The sequence below is a fragment of the Neocloeon triangulifer genome, unplaced genomic scaffold (assembly GCF_031216515.1).
Source record: "Neocloeon triangulifer isolate White Clay Creek 2 clone unplaced genomic scaffold, ASM3121651v1 ptg000014l, whole genome shotgun sequence".
NCBI classification, from domain to species: Eukaryota; Metazoa; Arthropoda; class Insecta; order Ephemeroptera; family Baetidae; genus Neocloeon; species Neocloeon triangulifer.
In genome coordinates this window covers 8,198,395-8,214,456 of record NW_026775556.1, presented here as the reverse complement: position 1 = coordinate 8,214,456, position 16,062 = coordinate 8,198,395, and the positions used below count along the sequence as shown (strand labels likewise).

Sequence of the window (16,062 nt, the reverse complement as noted above, 5' to 3'; positions counted from 1 at the left end):
ACGGTGAGGGTCCAGCTCAGTCTCAAACAGAACAAATATACGCGCGGCTAATTGTGCAGGAATCAGAAATGCGGCATGGCTCGCTGAAATAAAAAAGGCTCGCGCTTGTTTGCAGAGGTCTCTTTTTTCCCGACACACAAAGGCGCGGAACGAGACGAGACCGGGATATTGAACTTTTTTGTGTCTCCGGCTGCGTACTTTTGTTCAATCGGCCGCGCTTTTAATCAAAGAAATACACAGGGCGGCAAAATTGGGCTCGATTTCTCTAGGGGCCTGATTTTTCTTTTTGCACTTTTGTCAAGATGAAAAATTTCCCAATAATTTTTGTCTCAGCCATTGTGTATATAAAAATTCTTTATGGGTTGGGCTGAATACACATATTTTTTTTGTTCAGATGCTTTTTGATTTATTTAAAACGATGATTACTCCTGGGTGGAGGGATGGGTCGAGAATGGAAAAAATCCATCTCTCACGCGCCAGCTAAAAGGTTTGTTTGTACAATTAGCTCGGAGCCTCCCGCTGCTGCTGCACCGATATCCCGGCCCTGCTCTCTCCGACCGACGTCTCTGCCAGAAACAGAGGTCCATGCATCATAAAAATTGAAAAATACCTGCTTCTGCCGCGCACAGTTTCAACTGTCAAAATAAGAAGCCAGTAGAGCTCTTTAAGACTTTTTCATTGGCCGTAAAACTCTGGCCATAAAATGATATGTTTCCCGCGCACACTTGCAGGCTCCCAGAGAGAAATACCAAATTCCTAAAGCAAATAAACTAACTCAGAAGTTTTCAAAAGCTCACAAATTGAATGGCCGCAGTATAGATTAGGAGACCACCCTGTTCAAACAAAAATGAAAAAAGCTGATTGATCTTTTGTATATACAATTCATGAAATTTTCTTTAAATCTTCCTTCACAAAAGATGATGTCATTAAATTATCCAAACTGGCAAAAAAAATTGAGCATAAAATTAATGGGAATAAAATTTTACCCAAAAACTGCTCCAAAAACCTACAAAACGAAACGTACCATAAAACAAATTATAACTCTTCCTTGTTTCGTTTCTTAATTTTCCATTGGCGAAAGAATAAATCATTTATGCGGTTGAACACTATTTCCTTGTGTTTGAATTTTTTGATCTAGACAAAGATCATATTTTTTTTTAATTAATTTTTTTTTTCGAAAAAGAGGTTTTATAAAATGTGTGCATTTATTGTTTTTCTTACAAAATACTAGCTATTTTGTGTTAGATATTTTTAGATATCCTTCTGTTGGAGGGAGAATATAAAATTATCTGTTGAATGGTTCCTTTGCTAAATTGGATCTTTCCCATTTTGGAATTCCTTGATTTATTATTTAATTCAATTTCATGGAGCCCGAGACAAATTGATTGGGGCCGGCGATAAAGAGTTTGATGGCCTGCGCGCCTCTCTTACCTGCCTCTAATTTGCCTTGGAACACGAGTTGAGAGAGCGCGCAGGATAGGAACGCCCATGTAATAACTGCCTTTAACAAAACCAACAACACAATCCCGATCATCATAATCATGTTCTGGCTGAAACATACACGCGAAGCCGCTCGCAGCCAAAAGCGCAACATTTCAATTCTCCATCATCGCGCGCGGCCACCGGCAGCAGTTTAGTTTAATGGTCCTGCCGACTGTTTTCAGCGCCACTTAATGATGCTCACCGCAGATTAATTAATGAGTTAATTGGCAGCTCGATAGGCCGCTTATCTTATCGCACACCAAAGCGCTGAAAGTGGCTACCGCTCAGCAGCAGATTTGCGCCCACTTGAAAATGGAAATTATTTCAGATTGATTGATTGACAAAGGGTCGCTCAATTTGTTTGATCCGTGGAAGGAGTTTTACTCATTCTGACCCCAAAGCCGCTCATCCAAGTCGAGCCGATTTTTTGATAACGAATAGATCAATAGTTGAGCTTATCTGTCATCCTATGATTGTTAAATTTCTTCTTCTATAGAGAATTTCATAAAGAAGTGATGATTCATAAAAAACAAAAATTAGCACGAGCTTGCATTTCACAACAGGCAAAGGCTGCACAAAACTATTGAAAATAAGCAAGCAAAAACCTCTTGAAGTTAACAGTAATTCAAATCAATGTTGAATAACAGCCAAAAGCTGTTATCGAAATATTATTTCCACATTTATTCTTTTTTTAATTGAGGATTAGAATTTAAAAAAATCATTTAGAATTAAATCTTAAAATGAAATTAATTCCACGATTTCGTATTGTGGAAAGTTGAATTAATTTGGTGAAATTATTTCAGAGATAAAATTCAGATGTATATTTAATTTACCCAGCATAGATTAATTAAATTTATTTATGCTTTTAATGATTGCAGAAAATCACTGTTTTTTATAGCAAAATTTTTCGCTGGCCGTCTTTGCGATTCAGCGTGGCGACTAAAATGAGGCAATTTGCTCGTCTCTGGCGCAGAAAAATTGTAAAAATGCGAGCGTGGCATAAACAAAAAGCGGCGTGATTTGTGGAGCAAATGCCACATGAGAGAGGGAAAGAAGGCGCACGGAGGATTCCACCCCGGGGTGAAATAGCAACAGAGCACACCAACTTGCGCGCTGTGGCTTAATGGGATTTTTGCGCGAGCAGACAAAACTCGCTCTGCTCCATGGGCATTATACTCGCAGGGGTCACAAAATGTCGCACACTTATTGTTAGTGGTAGGCCTAAAAATTCTTCCAAGCAACTTCCCTTACAAAAATTCTATGAAAGAAATTTATGTTGTAATTTAAAAAGAAAATTCAATTAACATGTAGTTAAAAAAAAATGGTTTAAAATTTACAATGGAATGTATGTATATCCATGTATATCAAATATATCAATATTATTAAATTACCTCTATTAAAAGATATTGGAAATTATTTTAAATTTAATGAAGATGTCACTTCAAGTAGCATTTAAAAATAATTCAAGCAAATTCGGCAAAAAATTTTTTTTATGGATGCTGTTTTTAATTCTGAATCATTAAAGGAACAGTGATTTTTTTATTGATATTGTAATACATATAAAAAAGTCAATAAATTTCATCCAAAAATTAAAATATTTATCGTGGAATTTCTATCAATTTAATCAAGCGCTTTAATATTCCATCAAGGTTAATGGAACATATATTTTAAATTTTATGAAGATGTTTGAAATTAAAACTGTTCTATATTATTCCGAGTCGAGTTCATAGACAAATGAGTTTGGTGCTGCCCAGTTAAGTTTGGCACGCTCGGTTTAAATTATGCATGAACGCAAACGGCCGCGTTCGAAGTAATCGAGCCCTCTCGTCTCAATTTGGCCTTTTCGGCTGGAGTGTGTTGGTGCACGGCTGATAGACAGCATGGAACGAAAATAGAATCGAGGAGTGTTTTAGTTCAAAGTATCGCTCTCTTGCGCCCGAGCGTTGGCATTAAATATCTGGCGGTAACAGGCTGGCTGATTGATAGGCCGAGACACGCGTCTTCCTCTTCCTCCCTCTGCACGGCCTCCTTAACGTTCTTAATTCCGTCGAATGCACTTTTTTTGTCTCCGAAGGCAGCTTCTCATTTTTAATGAAAATCACTTTGAACCAAATTCCTTTTAAAATTGAAACGCGCGCCACTAAATACTTGAATTGAAGAGCTGAGAGTAAACGAGCTTATTTGCCCTCCACTTCACAGTTGGGATAAAAAAAAAGTACAGCTCACCTCAAGACAGAGAGCTTGAATGGAAATTTTTATTAAAAAGAGACGCCCTATTCTCTTCACCCAAGGAAAAAGTTAAATATTGAAAGGTCCTTTCCATAATCCCTGATCAACTTTGCATGGCTTAGAATTTTTACAATAAAAATTTGAGTTCAAAATGTGAATAAAACCGAGTTTTTAAGCAAAACAAAATTGATAAACTTACATAGAATGTTGAGCGTGGCTGATTGGCTGGTGAGCGAAAAGCCGGAAGTGTTGTTGGAGGCGATGCAAGTGAACTCGCCGGCGTCCCGTTCCCTGTCCACCCTGGTGATGTGCAGGTCGGGCCCTTTTTGGAACCGGCGCGTGGTGTTGGTCAAAGGGCGGTTATTTAGTTGCCAGTAGTAGGCGAGGCCGGCCTCGGCACTCGCCTTGCACCTCAGGGTCACAGGTCGACCAGACACCACTGAGGTCACTGGCTCCGGGTTGATTGAGAAGTAAAATCGGTCCTCCTGGCCAAGCACACATCCTGAAACAACAACATAATTAAATTTGATATAAAGAAATTTGATTAAATAATTGATTATACAGATTATACACACTGAATATGTAGTTTAATTTTATTTTAATTATAAGAACATTGTTTAATTTGTTTTATGGTAATAACTTCATAGAAAAGGCAATTATACCAATTTAATAATAATTTGAACATTAATTGTAAAATATGATTTAATTTAGATAAAAAAAGTTTCACTCTTGCTATTTTCTATTTTAGCAGCATTTATTAGCAAGCATGTTGGTTGACGCAGCAATATTGCTATCTCTCCCCCAACAAAGTAAAATAATTTTGGAGTTTATGCGTTTCGATTATGTTTGTCTGCGCTAGCTATGCGTTGCTGCCGCGACTGATTTAGGGTAATGGGTCTGCCAGGGGTGGCTCGGCGGCCAAACAGGGAGGATGCGAGTAACCAGCTCTAGCACCCCCCCTTCGGCAAACTTTCATCTGACTCACTCACGCCCTTTAGCCAGATTAGATCCATTTCATTATCGCAAGCTTTTGTTTTTCAGCGTGCGGAAATTAACATATATTATATATTCCTTCTCTGCCTTCAGAAGTCCATATTTTTAAGAAGAAAAAAAACAAAAGGCATAATTTATCAACCATATAATTATGTATTATACGTCTGCATTTCACTTTAAGTAATTGAATAATAAGAGTAAAAAATATAATTGCTGAAAGCATTGCAAATTGTAGCTTTTTGCCAATTGAAAATCTCAAGCGTCCCGCTATTAAAAACAGCTCCGCAGAGGATTATTATCCAGCAGCAGCACCGCACAATGAGCCCCTTAAAATGCTGTTATCTTAATTGCGAGTCATCTGAGAGAATATTCTGAATGCGAGCGGCGCGCATGATGCGAATGCAGATATTATTCTTTTATTTTTCTCTTCTTGTTAGCAGACAGGAAGAAATTTATCTTGTCCTCTGACAGACATCCGAACACATTTTGCGTCGTCTAACTTTTTCCTGCTTCATTGCCATGCACACCCAATTAGTTAACAGAAGCCCTCTCATTTGAGCTCACTATCAGGAGCAGCGCCATGAGGCGCACAAACCCTAATAATGGCTAATAACCGCAGCAATTCATCTTGACTACTGACTAGTTTCAAAAAACGTTTATTACAATAAAATAATGATAAAATTAATTAGCTAAAACAAATTTAAACGTCAAATAATGACGAGCAGAGTGATCAATGTAATAATAGTTTTGCTAAACATGTTAATTATTTACTGAAGTTCTTTAATAAATATGCGTGATAAAATTAAAAATTAGAGGTTTATTACTTTAATTAAACGGAAATATAAAATTAATAATTAAATATGATTTCATAAAACATTTGAATAAAATTTCATTGGAAACTTAGAAAAATAAAAATTGGCATTAATAACTTATTGCTGCATCATAAAAAATTCAGCAAAATATTCTGTCGTCTCATGCTTTTGGGATCAGAATGGACCAAACTCCAATTTGGGTGCGCAGGAGGACGCAGGCAGACACCTGCGACCGCCCCATCTCGAGTGGGAAATAATAGAAGCACACTGCAGCAAAAATACGCAAATTGCAAAGCTAGGCTGGCGGTTCCACCGAGTGCGGTTCGACTTTTGAGGGGCGCACTGCGGCACAGTCTACCCAACCTAGCTTACCGGCGCGGCCTCTCGCTTATTTTGCGTTTCCGCTCGCTGCGTGGCGCGTAATAATAAATTTGAGCGGCAGATCTCTTGCCCTCTCGCGTTGGAGGAGGAGGGGGTGTTTTTATTGTGATGTGACTCACTGTGCGAGAGATGGCCGGCAAGGGGTGCTTGTCTCACCCACCCCGACCACGCGCTCTCTTCTTCAGCACAAGTGCGGCGCTATGCCCTTCTCTCTTCTTGTACAAAACTAAATAATACAAAACTTGTTTGCCGCCCCCGCGCATTATGTTGTTAGCTGAGGGTTGGCGAAATTATTATTTCCACTGCTCGATGCATTCTGACGGAAATTCCATTTGTAGAGAGAGTTGCGAAAGAACGTTGCAACGCATAATTAGGGAGGATTTGCTTTGCAAATTCGCTCTCGTTTCCGCCAGGGAATTTAAGCTTTAATATACCATAATGGTAACCCTTCTCCAGATTGACCGAAAGCTCATTAAATTTAACTCGATCTTGGTGGTGTAAAAGCACTATCTAAAATATCGTATTTCGATTATTTGCTTTATTCAAACAAAATCGTTAATGTATATTCATATAGGATGATCGATTTCCTGAACAAAAAGCTTTATACGAAGCTTGGGAGAATTATCTTAAAAATTAATGTTTTACTTCGCAGCCCTAATATGCAAATTAGATTATTGAAACAATAACTTCAAAAAAATTTATATTTTTTTGTGCTCTGTGAATTGATTATATTAATTTTCATATAAAATTATTTTTCCCTTTTTAAATTTTGTAACTCAATAAGGTTGCTGGTGAATAATAAAAAATCTCCGTAAATTTTCCCCCTTATATTTCACACCTTGAAATCTTTTGATCGCGTCTTGCTTCACACCAAACGTTCTATCTCTCACTTTTTACCCCATTCACATGCAAAACAGAGAGAAAAGAAACGTCAAGAGGGCGAAATCGATGGGGTTAAAATAAAGAGCGTGTTGAAATATATCAGCGAAAAGTGAGGAAAAAGGGCGGGATGCGTTCGCTGAGTGGGTTATTGTGTAATGCCCAAGTGATAGCTTGTGCTGATGCCGGGGTGGTCCTTGTGTATTCAGACCCGGTGTCTTGGGGGCGCATCTTTCTCTCTTTGCTGGCGGAGTTCATTTAGTTTGCCGGAGACAAGGGACGAACGAAAACTACATGCGAAGGTATACATACAACACAGGGAGCGACGCTCACCCACATCCAAAGCATCTAGGTGAAGAAGATACATTAGCCGCGACGACGCACCAGAATCACAAGTAACCCCGGCGCCCAAAGTAACATAAAAAAGAGAGGAGCAAAGAAAAAGGCGGACGGGAGGAAAAGATACATGTGCAGAAATGCACTCGCCCAACGGGAGGGAATTTAATATTCAAAAAGAGCCCTACCAAATTATTTCCAACCCGAACACGTGGAAAAGTTTTCCTCTGCCACCCCGGCGTAGAGAAAAATCTAATTTAGAAGTCTCTGTGGTGGGCCGCGGGGAGGTTTCTAAATAGATTTCCGCACCCATTTTTACGTTTTGTATTTTTTTGACAGAATAATACAAGCTGAATCAATTCACGCAGCTTTCAGAGTAGCGAGCCGCAAAACCGAGTCGAATTCCAAGGCTTTCGGTACTTTCGGTGTTTACTTGAGAGGGATTTATGAGGGTTGATTTACGAGCCACCCCCTGTCAACAATGTGGAATTGGCGAAACGCGCGGCGCACCTTTTTGAAGAAGGAGAGGAAAGTCTTACACGTCTGGCGAGCATATGCGTTTCGATAAATAAAAAGGCATGTTCGGTCCGACAGGAAAAAAAGGTTCGCTCTCGTAAAGTATGGAAAAATGTTTGGGACTGTTCCGTGACCAATGTGTAAATTCACAAAAGAGGCGGCATAGAAGAAGGAGAAGGGTTTGGGGAAAAACTTTTAATTTAAATTAATGAATTTCCAGCCTTTGCGGAATGATATTTTTAATAATTCAACAATTCAACAAAATTCAAATTTTACTCCTATGGTTAAAGATTCCTAGTAAATTTTGTCTTTGTGAAAATTCTGGTTCAGAGTAAGTCGAGAGGTGTGAGCAACCGTGCACTACACATCTTCTTGATGAGAGCAAACTCGACTTGGGTCCCCTTTCGTACCAAGGGACGCTGTGAGACGAGGACGGCATCTCAACTCAGCGACCCTTCGGCGAAAATGACGAAAATCGATACCGACTCGCAGAAATGGGATGAAAAAATACAGAAAAAGGATTATTTTCCGATAACAGGAGAGGTGTTGGGCATTTTTCTTGTTATTATTAGATCGGTGTCATCAGGCGCGAAAGCAATCAAATAAATATCAGCAGCAGGAGATAATTGCGTTTGGGCAATAAAACGTGCCTTGGAGAAAGGGACATAAATACCAATAGTGCGCCAGTTCTGAAAAATAATGCCATGTTGTACGCACGTCACGCGTACACAATCAACTTATTCCCTATATTGGATCGAAGAGGTACCGCAACTTGTCATTTTTTTTTTTTTAGGAAAGAAATCTTCGACATAAAAAAGAACTGCTGAAATATTTACAAGTTGAAAGTAGAAGCACTTAAGAACTCTTTTATCTTTTTCTTAAAACTATAAAGCCTTAGACGCGCCAGAACTGGTTTTAAGCTGATCAAGAGAGAATAGGGTGGATTGAACGAGATGTGGTTAACTTGGCTCCCCCAGCTCTTGTATACAGCAGTGCAATATGAGCCCGCAAAAAAGTTCGCAACCCTTTAACACCGATGATCAAGCAACGCAGCAGCAGTCTGCCATATGCCGTTCTGAACTTTTTGCAAACAACGTTTCTTGAACTCGTAAATTTTTGTTTGTTTAAGGATTGCTTGTTTACATTTTTTATTACTGAATTCCAGTATTTAAGATTTTCCCTTTCAAAAGTCTTAAATAAATTATTTTATGAATTGCAATTGAAAAATTGAAGTGTTGATTTGACTGACCTGTGATGCATAGGACCAGAAAGACCAAAAGTGCGGTGATTAGTTTGGCCATGCTAAGAACATGTGGGAGCGCCGCCTCCGAAGAGATGAGAGTGAGTCTTGCCGGCGGGCCGCCAGAATGGTACTCGTGGGTATGACAAGACGAGCGGCGTGCCGGCTTCAGAAGCATGATGCTGCGCTCCGTCAGCCGCCAACCCCACCACCACAGACGCGCCATCCAGGGCAGCACGCTCGCACCACCTCTCGACAAAAACTAAAAACATTTTTCTCGGAAATTAAAAAGAATCCTCTCTGTATACATAATGCGCTGTGCAGGTTAAAAGCCCTGCACGGCTTATTGAATAATTATAATTAATATAACATGATATAAAAAAATTATTACTTTCAGAAAAACGGGTTTAATTTTAGCTTTGATAATAGGTCAAACTTTGTCTTTCCATATTTTACAATATTTTATTACCAGATTTTCATTAAATCATAATCAACAGCAGCAATTTTTAATTGCAACTCTATTAACTTAATACCTTATAAATTATTCTTGAAAATAATATTCAAAATAAATCTTACAAGCACACCAATTAGCTTGTGAGAAACTTCCTTCCGTAGAACTGAGCTTTCTTCTCGAACGCCGTGCTCTTGATTGGCGTGTTTTGTTTGTAGAAGGGGTTCATGGAGAACTGCAAAATTAATCAGTTTATTGTAATTGAAGGTCTTTCTTTTTTGATATTTTATAAATTTACCTTGATGTAAGTCTCGTACATCTCCATGAAGAAGTTCTTGATGCCGTCTTCGTTCTTGTTGTCGTGCACCACAAGAAATCGAATGTTGCTGGCGGTCACAAAGGCGGACACAAACCACTGGTTGAATTTGTCCACTGCTTTCAAGTACATGTTGCTTGTCCGCCACATATGTTCGTCAACTAAATCTAGAGCGGCATTGGCAATGAATTCAATCAAATGCCGATGGTCTTCTTTCTGTAAAACAAAAAATAATTAGAATGAATTCATGATTTATATTGTAAATTTTAAAGTAAGTTTTCACAGCACATTCATTGAAAAAAATTAATACACAAGTTCCTTCAAAACATTACAAAGAAACGTCAAGAGGAAAATCATGTAAAACAACATCGAAATGTTCATAAAAAGTGAACTCTTTTTTTATTAGAGGATCTTGGATCTTTCTCTTTGAAAGATATGTATTATAATATGTAATGGAGTAATCAATAAGTTGAAATAAATGGCAGGTGATGTTAATTTTAAACGAAGAACTGCAAAACCAACATCAATGCGTGTATTTTCCAAAAACAAACCTTTGGTTCTTTGGTTGTGGGCAAGAATTCCATTTCGAAAATTGGGCTGTCCGTGTGGCAGACGATGTAGAAATAGTACGAACCAGACATTTTGATGAACTTAAAGATGCGATAGATAAAGTTCAGGCCGAAATTTGATTTACATTTTCGGAGAAAACAAATAATAGCTAGCCCAAAACCTTAGAAATGAGAGCACTTGGGACTTGTGGTGATCGTTCTGTTATTTTGTTTTCTTTCGCCAGCTGGCCGAAGAAGAATGGTACGTTGTGGTTAACTTCACAGTACAAGAGGGGCGGGGCAGAGGGGCGTGGTTTACAGTGAGAGTTAGAGGCTCGGAAGTTGAACGCAAAACCTTAATTTCTGTCGTGCCAATTTTAAATCTTGGGAAATTTTGGACATGGTGCTCACAAAGGAGTATCGAATATGCATGCCGTTGACCGTCGAAGAGGTGAAAATTAAATGTTGATCTTAAATCCTTATTGCTAATCGTTTCTGTCAAAATATGTACATATAATGTTATCCGCATGTTATCATGATCTCTCGCAGAGGCGGAAGTAATTACAAATTTTGTATGAAATTCCCGGAAATCCCGTAGAAACAAATTATAATTACTCAAATCTACCCAACCAAAATATGTATGAAATTATTATTTGTACGAAATTAATTTTCAATTTAAAATTATTTTCTTCTTTCTCAGTACATACTTAACAGCTCCTTATAATCTTTCACGGTGTATATACGTAGTTGCTAGTAAATAGCTAATCGATTTTTATTTTTTTCGTCATGCGTTTTAGTACAAAGTCGGTCAGCTCTACATGATAGCAAGGCACAGCCTCGAGCAGTCTGAAAAAGGTGAAGGAGTCGAGGTTGTGGAAAATTCGCCTTGTGAAGATGAAGTGCACGGCAAGGGCCAGTACACTGAAAAGAGAATCCACCTCTCCAGGTTGAAAAATTATATCGAATTCAAAAAAGAAATTGTATTAATCTGTTCATATCTTTTTAGTAAACTGCCGTATTGGGTCCAGTCGATGATCCCTCGCTTATTTTACGTAACGGAGAAAGCGTGGAATTATTATCCTTACACCGAGACGGAATACACTTGTTCGTTCCTACCCAAGTTTAATATTTTTATAAAAACGAGATTTGAAGACAATGCTGGAACCTCTGAAAATGTATATTTTTACTCAAAATCAGTTGTATTAAAATTTTAATTATTTTTTTGCCAGTGTTTAGGAATTCCCGAGGAGGAACTGGCAAACCGAAATGTCGAGTTCATCGACATTGCATTTGATGAGGTTGTGCCGAGGCACTACAAGGAGGAAGAAGTGTGTTTTTATTTAAATAATCATAGAAGAAACATCACGATTGAATTGAAATGCTTAGGATCCAAAACTTTTTAAATCCAAGAAGACGGGCCGAGGTGTCTTGGTCGAGGGTTGGAAAGAAGACACGCAGCCCATCATGTGCTCATACAAACTAGTCAGAGCAAGCTTCGAAGTGTGGGGTCTGCAAACTAGAGTTGAAGATTGGATCCTAAAGGTGAAATCAGAAATAACCTTAAATTAATTTTAAAAATTACATTTTAATATCATTTTGTTTATTTACATAGTACATATTATTTTCCCAAAAATTGGGATCCATTGCTGAGCTCTTATTCAATTCGATTAGAGTTAAAAGTAATGAATTAAGAAAAAAGGGAATTTTTAAAAGTAAAAATAGTTCCCGAATGCAACACTCAGGGAAATGGAGGCTTCAAAACGAAGCTTTTTTCCTCCGCGCCAAGAAGAAGTGATTCAAAACATTATGGCCCAGTTGAAGAGCCTCATTGTTTCCAAAGCGCAGAATCTCTAGCAACCACATGAGCGGGCAGTAGAGCTGGTCAATTGCAAGATTTTGAACCCTCAATTTCCCTGAAAGGTGCATCCCCCAACCATTCTTTTACTTTTAAACTCCTTTTCTTCTTTCTATATCATTTCTTTAACTTTACTCAAATTACGAATATGATTTTGTATTTTAATAACTTATTGGCTGATTTTTCAACACAACAAAAAACTGCTATAAGACAGAAGTGAAGTCGAGGTATAGAGTGTAGGACAAATGGGACCAATTAATTTACCATGTACTTATCAAGATAATCACAAAATAATATTTTCATTCCCCAAGGGAGAACCAAATTGTTATTGTTAATTATAATTTTTTATTATTATTTGCGATTATTTGTATTGTTACATTTGCTTCCAAATATGGTTAGAGTGCTAGAAATTCCTAAAGTACATTATTCCCATCTATGTTTGTCAATTAATTACTTTTTGAAAATAAACTAAGCAAAAAGAGGGCCTGTCCGGGATTTGAACCCGGGACCTCCTGCACCCAAAGCAGGAATCATACCCCTAGACCAACAGGCCGCTTGTATTCCGACTGAACGCAAGCGCGATAACTTTTTACATTGCAGGCAATTCGTGATATTTTGCTGCTTGGTCATCGTCAAGCGTTTGCGTGGATGGACGAGTGGCATGGTATGACAATTGAGGACGTCCGAGAGTACGAGCAAAAAATACAAGAAGAGACAAACACCAAGGTATTAATGGCCGTTTAATCAAATCAGCTGGAAATTTTCATGACACGTATTGCAGGTTTTACAAGAGCTGGGCGTGGCGGCGGAGAACGCAGAAAAGGAAGAGGGGGACGGCGACGAAGAGAAAGAAGCAAAGGATGCTGAGGGTCAGCCCAATGCGCAAAAATCTTGGTTTTCCTGGTACTAAACAGCACTAAAACGGCCATAAATTATTTAATGCAATTGATGAAATAGTATTTAATAGGATAGTATAAATAACATAATATTGCATTGATCTTCTCTCATATTAAGACTGTCCAGCCACAATATTACTTGTGGCCCCTTCAAATGCACATTTTGGCCAGCATATTATTTAGACTAATTTATTTAAATTTTGAAGACTTTGCTTACAATTTTTGGGCGCCTTAATACTGTTGCGGTTGTGCGTATTTTTTATAGTTTATTATGTTGTGTTGCCAAATTTTTGTTACTTGTTGAGGAGCACACTGCATGAGTCAATTATGCAGTATAAAACCTGTTATAAAATAAATAAAATCTAACAAAAGAAAAAGAGCAACAAATTAGATTGTTAAATTATCAACAAAAACCATGTATTATAATTAATTTACCAATGATAAAGACAGCCATTAAAAATGAAGTTGTTACGAAAAAATTATATTTTAAACATCTCAAACAAATCCAATAAGAGCCAGAATTTTCTACTACGCAGCACCCCTGTAAAAGCAGAAGTAGGCAATTTGCCGCGCACCCTTGTCATGCCAGTTGCCTAACTCACTTACTGCTTGGCATGATCTTCACTAAAAACGGGGAATCCTTTAAGCTAGCAATTTTACTTTTTTACATTACAGAATGAGGAAATAGTCTTTATATAAATAATACACATCATTGAGAATTCCACTCAAGGCATCAATGAATTGATTAGGAAATAATGCTGGTGAAATGGATTTTTTATAATTGCACGCACGTGCTTTGCGGTCATAAATGTCATGAGACGTCAAGAGGAATACAAGTTTAATCAGAATTGGTTGACGGGAATTCAGTGAGGAAATTAATGAGTGGACTTTGGAATGTTTCTTCCTCCAGTCATTATTATTTGGGAAAACACAACACAATGTGGAGTGGTGTAACGATTACTGCACGCCTTAGGTCACGTGGACGCGCGTCAGAAATGAAGAGCCAAGATTGTGAGATCGAATAGTAGTAAAGTCACGTGCTGCAAAACACAGTCCGTGAGGGCGCAAATGATAAGTAGGGAGAGAGAAATTGCGCTTCATTCACTGGAGCTTATCGCACGTCGGCGATGCATCGCGTTTTTAATTATATGCACCCAGTGGCCTACGTGCCGGGGGCCAGTGTCTGTGGCGTCGGCGACGTCACGGCGGCGCCGGCCAATCAACGCCACGGCCTTCCCGCGGCCCCCACTGCCTATAAGTGGGCAACGAACGGCGCGCGCCGTATCATTCAGTGAGCACCCGTTGCTGAGAGAACACACACCTTAATCCTTACCCAAGTACCAAACTGTGCTACAATCATGGCCTTCATGATGCCCGTGGTGAAGAACGACTGGGACATTTACCGGTCCCAGCGCACCAACAACAACATGCGTCGCACCTCGGACAACAGCCGCAGCCGCAAAGCGTCCGAGTGCCGGAGTAGCGAGTGTCCGAGCCTGTCCACGTCGCCGGGCTCGACTGACTTCTTCAGCCCGGCTCACCGGTCGGCACCGATGGCCGTCCGGACGTCCAACTCGTCACGTGCCAGCCTCCAGTCGCCCAGCAAGGGCTCGTCGACGGCCTCCTCGTCGCCTCCGAAGAGCTCCGGCTCGCAGAGTTCGCTCAACAAATTCCACACGCGACTTGTGGACAAGCTGAAGAGGTCGTTCCGCTCAAGTTCGTCAGAAGCCGACTCGCGGTCCTCCTCTTGAGGTCCGCCGCCTCCGGCTACTTTCACGCCGCCCCCGCGCTCCCGCCCCATTGACATCCGGGCAGCCCGACGGCGGTCGTCGTCGGCCTCGTCGACGCCGCGCTCCCTGCAGTCGCAGACGGTGCCCGCCAGCTTTTAGACTGAGTTTTCGCAACAATACACACATTATACTATTTAAGTTGAACGGTGCCTCTTAAAAAAAGTGAGAAACGAAGAACACCAGACTGCTGCTGTGTGACGAGAAGGATGAAGAGAGTTTTGATAAGTCAGCGCGACATTCCACGCACCCCCGCCGCCGCTATTTAATCAAACTTGGCAATTTTTGGTATTTTTTAACTCTGACGATGAGGCAAGTACTCGATGTTTTATTTAATTGAGAACCAAAATTTGTGCCCGCAGCGGCGGCGGAAACGTCGCATTCTAAACACTTTTGCGCTTCATTTGAATATTATTATTAATTATTTCACGAGATCACAACTACTAATAATAAAATATTATCATCAGTGATAGTCTGACTGCTGTATCAAACGGAACAACAAACTGTAAACGCTAATCTAATTAGACTCGAGTCATTTCCTATTTGTAAGCAATTAATAATTTTTTTCATCTTTTCTGTATGTAATTTTTTTCTACGGAGAATGATTTTTTTATACGTTGGGAGAAACACATGATTATAAGTGGCTTCTTTTGTACACTTTCTCTGCCTGCTTTGTAGACGCTGAGATTTCAGTTCCGATTCGATAGACACGAAAGTTTATAGTAGCAGCTATTTTTAGTGAAAAGAAATTGATGATGAATTGGCTGTTTTCAAAAATCTGTGACGAAAAAAAAAAGAAATTGCTGTTAAATTTGTGAGAGAAAAAAATACGCCAAAAGCAGATGATTAATTCACAAACCCGCAATGTTGACTGATTAAAAATTGTTGTATTACGAAAGTTAACAAAAAATGAGAAACAATAAAATTGAGCAGGAATGCTTGTAAACAAATTACTCCTACTTTTTCAATCCAAACACTGAAACCCGTAACAAAAATAGAAAATGAGCAATACCAAAGAGAAAATGTTTATTTTTATCCTGAGAATAAGATCATTGAAAGTAATAGTCAATAAACAAGAAATAATAAAACAATAATAAACGCATGCCTTTGGAGTTGTTGCCCCTGAAGTGGGGCAACGCCCAAAAATAAAACCGCTTTGGAAAATAGCCTAGCAAAGAAAATAGTGGAGTAGCAAAGCGCTGAGAGGTAATTACTAACTGGCTTTTGGCGCCAGACAAATCGCAGCTGAAAAAGGCATGCAACAGCAGATTGCTTGCAATTTGACCGCGGCCGGAGAAGACGCGCCTCTCCGGAGCGGGCATGACCCGCTTTCAACTCTCA

The 16,062-nt window shown here is 39.2% G+C and overlaps 4 protein-coding genes and 1 non-coding gene across 5 annotated transcripts in view; 2 read left to right on the top strand and 3 right to left on the bottom strand.

The window, feature by feature from the left end:
• The window catches only part of LOC132199248 (inactive tyrosine-protein kinase 7-like), a 33,273-nt gene extending 23,728 nt beyond the window's left edge, over positions 1 to 9,545 (bottom strand). Inside the window, exons 1-3 of the mRNA XM_059623834.1 lie at positions 9,445 to 9,545; positions 8,878 to 9,130; positions 3,911 to 4,213 (exon numbers count right to left, since the gene is read on the bottom strand). Coding sequence (XP_059479817.1) covers positions 3,911 to 4,213; positions 8,878 to 9,094 — 520 coding nt within the window. The 5' untranslated portion in view covers positions 9,095 to 9,130; positions 9,445 to 9,545. The remainder of the gene's footprint in view (positions 1 to 3,910; positions 4,214 to 8,877; positions 9,131 to 9,444) is intronic.
• LOC132199254 (probable trafficking protein particle complex subunit 2) lies at positions 9,300 to 10,440 on the bottom strand. The gene is made up of 3 exons (XM_059623843.1): positions 10,187 to 10,440; positions 9,618 to 9,851; positions 9,300 to 9,554 (listed from the first exon to the last, which is right to left on the bottom strand). The coding sequence occupies exons 1-3, from the start codon at positions 10,274 to 10,276 to the stop codon at positions 9,456 to 9,458; spliced, it is 423 nt and encodes a 140-aa protein (XP_059479826.1). The 5' UTR covers positions 10,277 to 10,440; the 3' UTR covers positions 9,300 to 9,455.
• A 44-nt stretch (positions 10,441 to 10,484) lies between these two features.
• LOC132199252 (cytoplasmic phosphatidylinositol transfer protein 1) lies at positions 10,485 to 13,308 on the top strand. Its single transcript, XM_059623841.1, has 7 exons — positions 10,485 to 10,634; positions 10,981 to 11,129; positions 11,190 to 11,358; positions 11,413 to 11,511; positions 11,570 to 11,725; positions 12,639 to 12,764; positions 12,820 to 13,308. Exons 1-7 carry the CDS (start codon positions 10,584 to 10,586, stop codon positions 12,946 to 12,948), a joined length of 879 nt encoding a protein of 292 aa, XP_059479824.1. The 5' UTR covers positions 10,485 to 10,583; the 3' UTR covers positions 12,949 to 13,308.
• Positions 12,520 to 12,591, bottom strand: Trnap-ugg (transfer RNA proline (anticodon UGG)). Its single transcript has one exon. It is a non-coding gene; the product is annotated as a tRNA-Pro (tRNA).
• An 857-nt stretch (positions 13,309 to 14,165) lies between the features above and the next one.
• Positions 14,166 to 15,674, top strand: LOC132199256 (uncharacterized). The gene has a single exon (XM_059623844.1). The coding sequence runs from the start codon at positions 14,293 to 14,295 to the stop codon at positions 14,683 to 14,685; it is 393 nt and encodes a 130-aa protein (XP_059479827.1). The 5' UTR covers positions 14,166 to 14,292; the 3' UTR covers positions 14,686 to 15,674.
• The last annotated feature ends 388 nt before the right edge of the window (positions 15,675 to 16,062 follow it).

Coding starts and splice junctions, on each gene's coding strand:
- LOC132199254 (XM_059623843.1), bottom strand. CDS start 10,276: ATGTCTGGTTCGTACTATTTCTACATCGTCTGCCACACGGACAGCCCA. Junction 9,852..10,186: donor CCACAACCAAAGAACCAAAG/GTTTGTTTTTGG, acceptor TTTGTTTTACAG/AAAGAAGACCATCGGCATTT. Junction 9,555..9,617: donor TGTACGAGACTTACATCAAG/GTAAATTTATAA, acceptor TTAATTTTGCAG/TTCTCCATGAACCCCTTCTA.
- LOC132199252 (XM_059623841.1), top strand. CDS start 10,584: ATGGTGCTCACAAAGGAGTATCGAATATGCATGCCGTTGACCGTCGAA. Junction 10,635..10,980: donor TGCCGTTGACCGTCGAAGAG/GTGAAAATTAAA, acceptor CATGCGTTTTAG/TACAAAGTCGGTCAGCTCTA. Junction 11,512..11,569: donor GGCACTACAAGGAGGAAGAA/GTGTGTTTTTAT, acceptor TGAAATGCTTAG/GATCCAAAACTTTTTAAATC.
- LOC132199256 (XM_059623844.1), top strand. CDS start 14,293: ATGGCCTTCATGATGCCCGTGGTGAAGAACGACTGGGACATTTACCGG.